The 12,451-nt window shown below is 40.0% G+C and overlaps 1 protein-coding gene across 1 annotated transcript in view; it reads left to right on the top strand.

The window, feature by feature from the left end:
- Positions 1 to 12,451, top strand: part of Unc13c (unc-13 homolog C) — a 502,014-nt gene that overhangs the window by 301,302 nt on the left and 188,261 nt on the right. The window contains exon 15 of the mRNA XM_085844784.1: positions 11,077 to 11,145. Coding sequence (XP_085700910.1) covers positions 11,077 to 11,145 — 69 coding nt within the window. The remainder of the gene's footprint in view (positions 1 to 11,076; positions 11,146 to 12,451) is intronic.

The raw sequence follows: 12,451 nt of genomic DNA, 5'->3' as shown, positions 1-12,451 counted from the left end.
CGAGTTGTTGGTTTTGATGGATCTGGATGGAGGGATTGCCAATCCATATCCTGGTATTCTTTATTTCTGACATTCCTCATAAATCTGAGATCACTGAGCACATAGGACTCCTCCAAGGTGGTACTGAGGCAGGTGAAGGTCTCAGAGCTTGAGCAGCATCAAAGCTTAGCCACACTGTGACCAAGATGGGAAGTGGAGAAAGAAGCTAGGCTGTGTGGAGACAATACCCATTCCTAGCAGGAGCTTTTCTTCCGACCATTTCCAGAATCCTGGGGGAACCTTTTCTAAAGTGTAATCATGAGGTAGCCACTTCCCTTCCCTCTGTTCATGAGTCCAGTCTGGCCCACCTATTAGTTTTGTATGGCCAGTGAGCTAAGAATGATTTTTTTTATGCCTTTAAAAGTAATTTAAAAAAATCAAAAGATTATGATCTTGTGATCCATTAAAATTACATAAAATTATAATTTTGCTGTTGATCAATAAAGTTTTATTGAAAAATAACCATGTCCAAAACACTTGTGTATTATCTAGCAAAGCTATCATGAGTGTCAGATTGAACTAGTGATAGAATTCTTAAGGTCAAAGTCTCTAGGCCTCTTCAGATAGCTTGCTGTCCACTGGTGTTGGTATTTTAATCGCCTAATTAAACCTGACATTTTGATAAATGATACTACCTACTATTGTTACCATGATTTGCCTACCAGACAAGTGCGGCCCTTACCTACTCTAAAGGGCTGAATAATGTAGCCATTCCAAGTGTGGCTCTGTGACCCTTGGGAGAAACATGTTTTAATTACCTTGTCTCTTATTTACTTCTCGGATCATGCCATGCAGATAGCAGACCCCCTCTGTGGTCTCAAAGGCAATCTCCCTCTAGTTAAACAGAAATACGGTAAACAAAATTACGTCTCAAGCTGTCCCTGCTGTTTAAAGAACCCCTTTGAAAATTCAATCAACAGAACCCTTTTAATTCTGCTTCTTCAGTTGTGATTTGGGATTCTCTGACATCAAGCCCAGCAGATTTCTTTCTCCCTGTTTCTTACTTCCTTGCATGTAAAATTTTCACAAGGGCTCTGAAAACTAAGCTAGGGAGAAGAAATATGAGAGTTGCCTCAGTCAGAATTCTGGTCACACCCACAAGATAGAAGCTCATATGTTCAGCTAAGTAAGACTCTGCCATACATAACCTAGTCCAGGGGCAATAAAGACTGGGGTGGTGTAGATCACAATTGTAATTTTAATGTGTGGATAGGGTCTGGGGAGGTAGCTCAGTGGGTAAAGTGCTTGCCTTGAAAACACAAGGACTTAAGTTGGATCCTGGAAGCCATAAATGATGTCAAGTGTGACAGTACGTGTTTGTCATTCTAGTGTGGTGGCTTGAATGAGATTGGCCCCCTTGGGCTCATGTATTTGTTTTTTTTTTTTTTTTGTTTTTTTTGATTTTTAATATTTTTATTACATATTTTCCTCAATTACATTTCCAATGCTATCCCAAAAGTCCCCCATAGCGACCCCACTTCCCTACCCACCCATTCCCATTCTTTTGGCCCTGGCATTCCCCTATATTGGGGCATATAAAGTTTGCAAGTCCAATGGGCCTCTCTTTCCATTGATGGCCGACTAGGCCATCTTTCGATACATATGCAGCTAGAGACAAGAGCTCCGGGGTTCTGGTTAGTACATCATGTTGTTCCAACAATAGGGTTGCAGATCCCTTTAGCTCCTTGGGTACTTTCTCTAGCTTCTCCATTGGGAGCCCTGTGATACATCCAATAGCTGACTGTGAGCATCCACTCCTGTGTTTGCTAGGCCCCAGCATCTTCTCACAAGAGACAGCTATATTTGGGTCCTTTCAGCAAAATCTTGCTAGTGTATGCAATGGTGTCAGCGTTTAGAAGCTGATTATGGGATGGATCCCTGGATACGGCAGTCTCTAGATGGTCCATCCTTTTATCACAGCTCCAAACTTTGTCTCTGTAACTCCTTCCATGTGTGTTTTGTTCCCAATTCTAAGAAGGGGCATATTGTCCACATTTTGGTTTTCATTCTTCTTGAGTTTCATGCATTGAGCAAATTGTATCTTATATCTTGGGTACCCTAAGTTTTGGGCTAATATCCACTTATCAGTGAATACATATTGTGTGAGTTCCTTTGTGATTGTGTTACCTCACTCAAGATGATGCCCTCCAGGTCCATCCATTTGGCTAGGAATTTCATAAATTCATTCTTTTTAATAGCTGAGTAGTACTCCATTGTGTAAATGTACCATAATTTCTGTATCCATTCCTCTGTTGAGGGACATCTGGGTTCTTTCCAGCTTCTGGCTATTATAAATAGGGCTGCTATGAACATAGTGGAGCATGTGTCCTTTTTACCGGTTGGGACATCTTCTGGATATATGCCCAGGAGAGGTATTGCTGGATCCTCCGGTAGTACTATGTCCAATTTTCTGAGGAACCGCCAGACTGATTTCCAGAGTGGTTGTACAAGCTTGCAATCCCACCAACAATGGAGGAGTGTTCCTCTTTCTCCACATCCTCGCCAGCATCTGCTGTCACCTGAATTTTTGATCTTAGCCATTCTGACTGGTGTGAGGTGGAATCTCAGGGTTGTTTTGATTTGCATTTCCCTGATGATTAAAGATGTTGAACATTTTTTCAGGTGTTTCTCTGCCATTCGGTATTCCTCAGGTGAGAATTCTTTGTTCAGTTCTGAGCCCCATTTTTTAATGGGGTTATTTGACTTTCTGGAGTCCACCTTCTTGAGTTCTTTATATATATTGGATATTAGTCCCTTATCTGATTTAGGATAGGTGAAGATCCTTTCCCAATCTGTTGGTGGTTTTTTTTTTTTGTCTTATTGATGGTGTCTTTAGCCTTGCAGAAGCTTTGTAGTTTCATGAGGTCCCACTTGTCAATTCTCGATCTTACAGCACAAGCCATTACTGTTCTATTCAGGAATTTTTCCCCTGTGCCCATATCTTCAAGGCTTTTCCCCACTTTCTCCTCTATAAGTTTCAGTGTCTCTGGTTTTATGTGAAGTTCCTTGATCCACTTAGACTTGACCTTAGTACAAGGAGATAGGAATGGATCGATTCGCATTCTTCTACATGTTAACAACCAGTTGTCCCAGCACCATTTGTTGAAAATGCTGTCTTTCTTCCACTGGATGTTTTTAGCTCCCTTGTCGAAGATCAAGTGACCATAGGTGTGTGGGTTCATTTCTGGGTCTTCAATTCTATTCCATTGGTCTATTTGTCTGTCACTATACCAGTACCATGCAGTTTTTATCACAATTGCTCTGTAGTAGAGCTTTAGGTCCGGCATGGTGATTCCACCAGAGGTTCTTTTATCCTTGAGGAGAGTTTTTGCTATCCTAGGTTTTTTGTTATTCCAGATGAATTTGCAGATTGCACTTTCTAATTCGTTGAAGAATTGATTTGGAATTTTGATGGGGATTGCATTGAATCTGTAGATTGCTTTTGGCAAGATAGTCATTTTTACAATGTTGATCCTGCCAATCCATGAGCATGGGAGATCTTTCCATCTTCTGAGATCTTCTATAATTTCTTTCTTCAGAGACTTGAAGTTTTTATTATACAGATCTTTCACTTCCTTAGTTAGAGTCACGCCAAGATATTTTATATTATTTGTGACTATTGAGAAGGGTGTTGTTTCCCTAATTTCTTTCTCAGCCTGTTTATTCTTTGTGTAGAGAAAGGCCATTGACTTGTTTGAGTTAATTTTATATCCAGCTACTTCACCGAAGCTGTTTATAAGGCTTAGGAGTTCTCTGGTGGAATTTTTAGGGTCACTTATATATACTATCATATCATCTGCAAAAAGTGATATTTTGACTTCATCTTTTCCAATTTGTATCCCTTTGATCTCCTTTTGTTGTCGAATTGCTCTGGCTAGGACTTCAAGTACAATGTTGAATAGGTATGGAGAAAGTGGACAGCCTTGTCTAGACCCTGATTTTAGAGGGATTGCTTCAAGCTTCTCACCATTTACTTTGATGTTGGCTACTGGTTTGCTGTAGATTGCTTTTATCATGTTTAGGTATGGGCCTTGAATTCCTGATCTTTCCAAGGCTTTTATCATGAATGGGTGTTGGATCTTGTCAAATGCTTTTTCCGCATCTAACGAGATGACCATGTGGTTTTTGTCTTTGAGTTTGTTTATATACTGGATTACGTTGATGGATTTCCGTATATTGAACCATCCCTGCATCCCTGGGATGAAACCTACTTGGTCAGGATGGATGATTGTTTTGATGTGTTCTTGGATTCGGTTAGCAAGAACTTTATTGAGGATTTTTGCATCAATATTCATAAGGGATATTGGTCTGAAGTTTTCTATCTTTGTTGGGTCTTTTTGTGGTTTAGGTATCAGAGTAATTGTGGCTTCATAGAATGAGTTGGGTAGAGTACCTTCTGTTTCTATTTTGTGGAATAGTTTGTGAAGAACTGGGATTAGATCTTCTTTGAAGGTCTGATAGAACTCTGCACTAAACCCATCTGGTCCTGGGCTTTTTTTAGTTGGGAGACTATTAATGACTGCTTCTATTTCTTTGGGGGATATAGGGCTGTTTAGATCATTAACCTGATCTTGATTCAACTTTGGTACCTGGTATCTGTCTAGGAACTTCTCCATTTCATCCAGGTTCTCCAGTTTTGTTGAGTATAGCCTTTGGTAGAAGGATCTGATGGTGTTTTGGATGTCTTCAGGATCTGTTGTTATGTCTCCTTTTTCATTTCTGATTTTGTTAATTAGGATGCTTTCCCTGTGCCCTCTAGTGAGTCTGGCTAAGGGTTTATCTATCTTGTTGATTTTCTCAAAGAACCAGCTCCTTGATTGGTTGATTCTTTGAATAGTTTTTCTTGTTTCCACTTGGTTGATTTCACCCCTGAGTTTGATTATTTCCTGCCATCTACTCCTCTTGGGTGAATTTGCTTCCTTTTGTTCTAGTGCTTTTAGGTGTGTTGTCAAGCTGCTAATGTGTGCTCTCTCTAGTTTCCTTTTGGAGGCACTCAGAGCTATGAGTTTTCCTCTTAGAAATGCTTTCATTGCGTCCCATAAGTTTGGGTATGTTGTGGCTTCATTTTCATTGAACTCTAAAAAGTCCTTAATTTCTTTCTTTATTCCTTCCTTGACCAAGGTATCATTGAGAAGAGTGTTGTTCAGTTTCCACGTGAATGTTGGCTTTCTATTATTTATTTTGTTATTGAAGATCAGCTTTAGTCCATGGTGATCTGATAGGATGCATGGGACAATTTCAATATTTTTGTATCTGTTGAGGCCTGTTTTGTGACCAATTATGTGGTCAATTTTGGAGAAGGTGCCATGAGGTGCTGAGAAGAAGGTATATCCTTTTGTTTTAGGATAGAATGTTCTGTAGATATCTGCCAGATCCATTTGATTCATAATTTCTCTTAGTTTCTCTGTGTCCCTGTTTAGTTTCTGTTTCCATGATCTGTCCATTGGTGAAAGTGGTGTGTTGAAGTCTCCCACTATTATTGTATGAGGTGCAATGTGTGCTTTGAGATTTACTAAAGTTTCTTTAATGAATGTGGCTGCCTTTGTATTTGGAGCATAGATATTCAGGATTGATAGTTCCTCTTGGAGGATTTTACCTTTGATGAGTATGAAGTGTCCCTCCCTGTCTTTTTTAATGACTTTGGGTTGGAAGTCAATCTTATCAGATATTAGAATGGCTACTCCAGCTTGTTTCTTCATGCCATTTGCTTGGAAAATTGTTTTCCAGCCTTTCATTCTGAGGTAGTGTCTATCCTTTTCTCTGAGATGAGTTTCCTGTAAGCAGCAAAATGTTGGGTCTTGTTTGTGTAGCCAGTTTGTTAGTCTATGTCTTTTTATCGGGGAGTTGAGTCCATTGATATTAAGAGATATTAAGGAAAAGTAATTGTTGTTTCCTGTTATTTTTGTTGTTAAAGTTGGCATTTTGTTCTTGTGGCTGTCTTCTTTTAGGTTTGTTGAGGGATTACCTTCTTGTTGTTTCTAGGGCGTGGTTCCTGTCCTTGTATTGGTTTTTTTCTGTTATTATCCTTTGAAGGGCTGGATTCGTGGAAAGATAATGTGTGAATTTGGTTTTGTCGTGGAATACTTTGGTTTCTCCATCTATGTTAATTGAGAGTTTGGCTGGGTATAGTAGCCTGGGCTGGAATTTGTGTTCTTTTAATGTCTGTATAACATCCGTCCAGGATCTTCTGGCTTTCATAGTCTCTGGTGAAAAATCTGGTGTAATTCTGATAGGCTTGCCTTTATATGTTACTTGGCCTTTTTCTCTTACTGCTTTTAGTATTCTATCTTTATTTAGAGCATTTGTTGTTCTGATTATTATGTGTCGGGAGGTATTTCTTTTCTGGTCCAGTCTATTTGGAGTTCTGTAGGCTTCTTGTATGTTCATGGGCATCTCTTTCTTTAGATTTGGGAAGTTTTCTTCTATAATTTTGTTGAAGATGTTTGCTGGTCCTTTGAGTTGAAAATCTTCATTCTCATCCACTCCTATTATCCGTAGGTTTGGTCTTCTCATTGTGTCCTGTATTTTTTGGATGTTTTGAGTTAGGATCTTTTTGCATTTTACATTTTCCTTGATTGTTGTGCCGATGTTCTCTATGGAATCTTCTGCACCTGAGATTCTCTCTTCCATCTCTTGTATTCTGTTGCTGATGCTGGTATCTATGGTTCCAGATTTCTTTCCTAGGGTTTCTATCTCCAGTGTTGCCTCATTTTGGGTTTTCTTTATTGTGTCTACTTCCCTTTTTAGGTCTAGTATGGTTTTGTTCATTTCCATCATCTGTTTGGATGTGTTTTCCTGTTTTTCTGTAAGGACTTCTACCTGTTTGATTATGTTATCCTGTTTTTCTTTAAGGATTTGTAACTCTTTAGCAGTGTTCTCCTGCAATTCTTTAAGGGATTTTTGTGCTTCCTCTTTAGTGTCTTCTGCCTGTTTAGCATTGTTCTCCTGTATTTCTTTAAGTGTGTTATTAAAGTCCTTCTTGAACTCCTCTACCATCATCAGGAGATATGCTTTTAGATCCGTGTCTAGCTTTTCCGGTGTGTTGGGGTGCCCTGGACTGGGCGAAGTGGGGGTGCTGGGTTCTGATGATGGTGAGTGGTCTTGGTTTCTGTTAGTAAGATTATTACGTTTACCTTTCGCCATCTGGTAATCTCTGGGGTTAGTTGTTATCGTTGTCACTGTTTAAAGATTGGAGCAGAAGCTGTGTTCCACTCACCAGCAGTCTCAAAATCCTGTGGCGGGGGTCGTGGGTAGCTGACGGTACCCCGGTGCTGGTCCAGCTGGAAGAGGCCTGTGGTCCTACTCAGGCCGGTTTTCTGCTTCCCTAACTAATGCAGTCTCAGGTCCCGCGTGCAATTGGATTGGAGCAGAAGCTGTGTTCCACTCTCCAGAAGTCTTAAGATCCTGTGGCGGGTGTTGTGGGTAGCTGGCGAGTGTCAGCCGACCCTGCGCCCCAGCTGCCCCGGTGCTTTTCTGACCGGAAGAGGGATTTGAAGTTTCAAAAACCCACACAATCCCAAGCTCTCCCTCTCTCTCTCTCTCAGTCTCTTTCTCTTTCTCTCTCTCTCTCTCTCTCTCTCTCTCTCTCTCTCTCTCTCTCTGTCTCTCTCTCTGTCTCTCTCTCTCTGTGTCTCTCTCTGTCTCTCTGTCTCTCTGTCTCTGTCTCTCTCTCTCTCTCTCCCCCCCCCTGCTTTATGGATGCCGCATATGTAAGCTCTGAGCTATTGTAACAGTGCCATATCTGTCTGCTGCCATGTTACCCACCATGATGGTCATGGACTCACCCTCTGAAGTTGTAGCTTCCATAAACTCTTCTATGTCTTAGTCATAGTGTCTTATCACAGCAATAGAAAGCTAATTAAGACACCCAGTATTAAGGAGGAAGAAATAGGTGGATCCCTGGGACTCTTATGAGCTAGCTTAGTCTACTTGGTGAGTTCAAGCTGGTGAGAGACCTTGTCTTTTTTAAATAAATATGTATAGTATCTTTCTGTTTCATTAATTAATTATTTTCCTTGATTAGAATCAACTATGATTCTTTAGCTTTTCTCGTTTAAAAAAAATAGTGGGTGGTGAGGAATGAGGAATAACATCTAAGGTTGCCCCCTGGCCCCCACACATGTTTGTACATACATGTACTCAAACACAGATATGCACATGCATACAGACATACATGAGTATGGACACACATACACACACACACAACTGGATGAATATAAATAGGCAGACATGGAATTCTAACAGCATATGGCTCTACCATTCTCACTTCCTTAGCCTCTTGCCTTGTAGTCACAAACTAGGCTTTAGCATCCAAGTGTCTTCCCCAGCTAAAAGGCATCACAAAAGCAAATGACAATAAGACTAAAGGCTGTACTCAATAAAGAATTGTGTAGCAAATACTAGTAACATGAACAGACCCTGCCAAGCACTCTTTCTGGGGTCTTTTTGATCAGTAATTAATTGACAAAAGAATGCTGAGTCTTTTCTCCTCAATAAACTCAGTGTGTCTCATTGTCCAAGACTACAGTATCTGCATGAAGTCTGGGAAGGTAACCATTTCCTACTGGGTACATTCACCACATGAAATTCTCTCATTGAAAAGCAGTGGAGAATTAGATGCTGAGTGGTGGCAGCCCTGCCGGGTGGAACAGGATCAGTGATTTGGGGCAAAGCACAGTTCAACAGTCAGGTCAGCCGTCTTGATGATTTGTGCCAATCACAGAGGTCAGGCACAGCTTCCAGAGATGGGACACAAGTCAGACTGACTTTTATAGTCACCCGAGTGATTAACTTTACTGTGGCCCTGAACTCTCTGTTGTAGTGATTCTTTCATCTTTAGTTTTCATTTTGATGGATGGGAGTAGAGGGGGCAGTAATAAAGGCCAGCCAAGCTTGTTGTCTTCCCTTCCCTTCCCTAAGAACACGCCATTGAGGCTGGAGAAGGAAAATCTAAGATTTAAGTTCATCTGCATATCTCAGTAGCTTTGCTGGACAAAGTGACCTTAGACTGCTTCACAAAGTTCTAGAAGCTTCTAGAAGGCAATGCTTCTATCTTCAGCTTCCATGTTTTCTCCATGGGAGTTAGAATAGGAGTGGTCTTTAACCTTTGTTTGCCATGTGTGATTCTGAAGATGGCAATTCACCGAACAGTTAGAACTTTTAATTGAGTAAAAAGTCATCAAAAGTCTTTTAACTTATGCTGCTATTCAGCTGTGACTCTCTTAAGCACAGGAGTTTCAAAGACTAGAGTTACATGGCTCATACATCTACTTTTTATTATTATTCTTTTTTATCAGATATTTTCTTTATATACATTTCAAATTTCAAATGCTATCCCAAAAGTTCCCTATACCCTCCCCCCGCCCTGCTCCCCTACCCACCCACTCCCGCTTCTTGGCCCTGGAATTCCCCTGTACTGGGGCATATAAAGTTTGCAATACCAAGGGGCCTCTCTTCCCAGTGATGGCCGAGTAGGCCATCTTCTGCTACATATGCAGCTAGAGATACGAGCTCTGGGGGTACTGGTTAGTTCATATTGTTGTTCTACCTATAGGGTTGCAGACCCCTTCAGCTCCTTGGACGCTTTCTCTAGCTTCTCCATTGGGAGCCCTGTGTTCTATCTTATAGATGACTGTGAGCATCTGCTTCTATATTTGCCAGGCACTGGCATAGCCTCATACGAGACAGCTATACCAGGGTCCCTTCATCAAAATCTTGTTGGCATATGCATACATCTACTTCTTAAATTAAGGAGAGCTTCTAGTTTGCCAAGACTCTGCAAAATGTAATTTGGTATTTATAGACCACTGATGTAGTCAGAAATCCTTGCTCCCCAGTCTCCCCTCACCCACTCATTATTTTATACTTTTATAAGGAAACTAAAAGCCAGGACAGAAGCCTGTCTACTACCTGCAATGGTTTTATTCCAGTTGCCAACTTAATGTGAGGTAGAATCAGCTGAGAAAGGAATTTCAGTGAGGGGTCGTGTAGGTCAGGCTCGCCTATAGGCATGTCTGGGGGTGAGAGGGTTATAATCATTATATTAACTGATAGGAGAAGACCCAGTGTAAAAGTGGGCAACACCATTCCCGACATTTGAATTCTGAACTGTGAAAAAAGTAGAATGAAAAGAAGAAAAGGAAAAAGCAAGCTGAGCATGCATGCTCTCTGCTCTTGCCTATGGATGTAGCCAGCTGTTTAAAGTTCATGTTACCTTCGTTTCCTTACAGTGGAAATCCTTTCTCCATAAGCCTGTCTTGTCAGGTATTTATTTTATCACAGAAACAGGAAGCAAGGCTTGTGGGGTATTTTGTGAGTTTGTGTGTGTGGCTTTCATACTCCACTTCTTTGTATTAGATACATCTGATTCCAACTTTATATTTACTAACACAGCTCCATACTCTCCCCAGCCAAATACTTTTATGGAGAGCACAGTCCCACACTGACACAGTCCTGATGGCAGCAGCAAGAAGTAGGACTCAATTCTTATAGGATCTGCAGAGATAAATCATAAAATCCTTTAAAAGCAATCAATCCCTTCAGAGTATTAAGTCTGTGCTTGCTTCCCAGAAGAAAATATCTTTTTAAAATGTTTTTTTTTTAAACACACACACTAGCTGTTTCCATTCCCATGGTCGGAAATTAATAAATGTCATTAATTTTCTAGGGGTCCAGGGTAGTGTGCAGGATTAAAGCAGGGGGTGAAGTGTGTTTTCTTCTGCTGATACACTGCCATATGAATGGGAATTCATTTCTCTGCAGAATAACTCCAGTCTCTCTACTAGGACAACTGCACCATTTCCTGTCATTCACAGGGGTAGGTGGGTGACTTACCTGAAGAATGGGATGGCATTAAAGACCCAGAGATGGACTCTGAGCCACTATCATGCCCTGTGGTTGTGACTTTGGACAGTGGTTGACATCAGTGCTCCTCTGTCTTTGTAGAATGGGAACAGTAATGTTCATGAATAGCTGGATTACATTGAGTGTGGTTTGCTTCTTATTTCTATCTCCCTGTCTTGTGTTTCCTTGGTACAGAGGGAAAAATTCATAAAACTACTGGACCAGTTGCATAACTCCTTAAGGATTGACCTGTCAAAGTACAGGGTAGGTACAACATAATTTCCCTTAAGGTAGGGAAATCTTCCTTTCTCTGGGTAATTTCTTCCCTAAGGTAGGGAAATCTGCCTTTGTTCGAGGTAATTTCTCAACATAGTTATCATTGCCTGTCCTGAAATAGGAAAGTAATACTGATTTTTGAGTCTGATACATTGGAAGCAATCCTCAAGAGATTCTTTGTTGTTCTCATACTCGGGGTGCACATAAACCCTAACAATAACAATATACTGTGTGTGTGCAGCTCACTCTTGGAATTCTTAACAACCATCTGGTGGAATGCCCGTGAGCCGATTCATCAAGAGAACACAAGGTCCAGCCTTATTTTGAGAATGTATTTATTAAAAGTCTGTAATCATAATTGCAGGTGCTTTTTTTTATAACTTATATTCATCAATGTTTTATTTGAACATTTTCTTTTTCATATATGTGTCTCCTACATTCATTTTTAATTAATCTCTTAATGATGAATAGCTAAATGTTAGATAGATGAATAGATAAATTAATGGATGAATAAATAGATAGATGAAAATATAGGTTGATTAGATAGATGGTGACTGAATAGACATATAGACAGATGAATAGATTGATGATGAATGGATGGATGATAAATAAATGGATAGATAAGTTGATTGATAGGTAGATTATAGATAGATAGATAGATAGATAGATAGATAGATAGATAGATAGATAGACAGATAGACAGACAGACAGACAGGTAATTGCATATTTCTGAGAATTACAAACTGAATGTTTTCAAGGTCCAATTGCATGTTGAAAGTAACATCATTATAAGACGACAACATCACACCTACCAGTCTACTATAGAAGGTATTTCAGGGCAAGATGAGCCTTGAACACAAGTTATGTGTCATCATGTAACCACTAAGCCAACTCAGGGTCATATGACATATCCAGGAGTCAGTTTGGGATTCTCTGATGACTGTAGAAAACCTATGCAAAAACAATCATCAGTTAATTAAAGAGCTTTCTTAAGGTTAAAACCATTTGTTCTTTCAAGTTCTCTTATAAAGGCATTTTGCTTTTCCCCCAGAATTCTAAATATCTGTATTTTTAAGTAACTGGTCTCAGGGCACCTCAGTATGGAGAAAGTCATGTCTCAAACTCATATTTTAGATCTTGGCATACAATCTTATTTTCTATAACTAGAAGTTTCTTTGTGGCTGAAAAGTGAACATTATCACCTGTACTGTGTTCAAAGTAACTTTTGAAAATTAAGCCCATCTTTGGAAAATGATAAAAATATTTTAAAATATACTAATATCCCTTCTTTGAA

This window comes from Mus caroli, unplaced genomic scaffold (genome assembly GCF_978045245.1).
Source record: "Mus caroli unplaced genomic scaffold, Mus_caroli_1 scaffold_11, whole genome shotgun sequence".
Lineage (NCBI taxonomy): Eukaryota > Metazoa > Chordata > Mammalia > Rodentia > Muridae > Mus > Mus caroli.
This window is presented reverse-complemented; position numbering and strand designations above follow the sequence as displayed.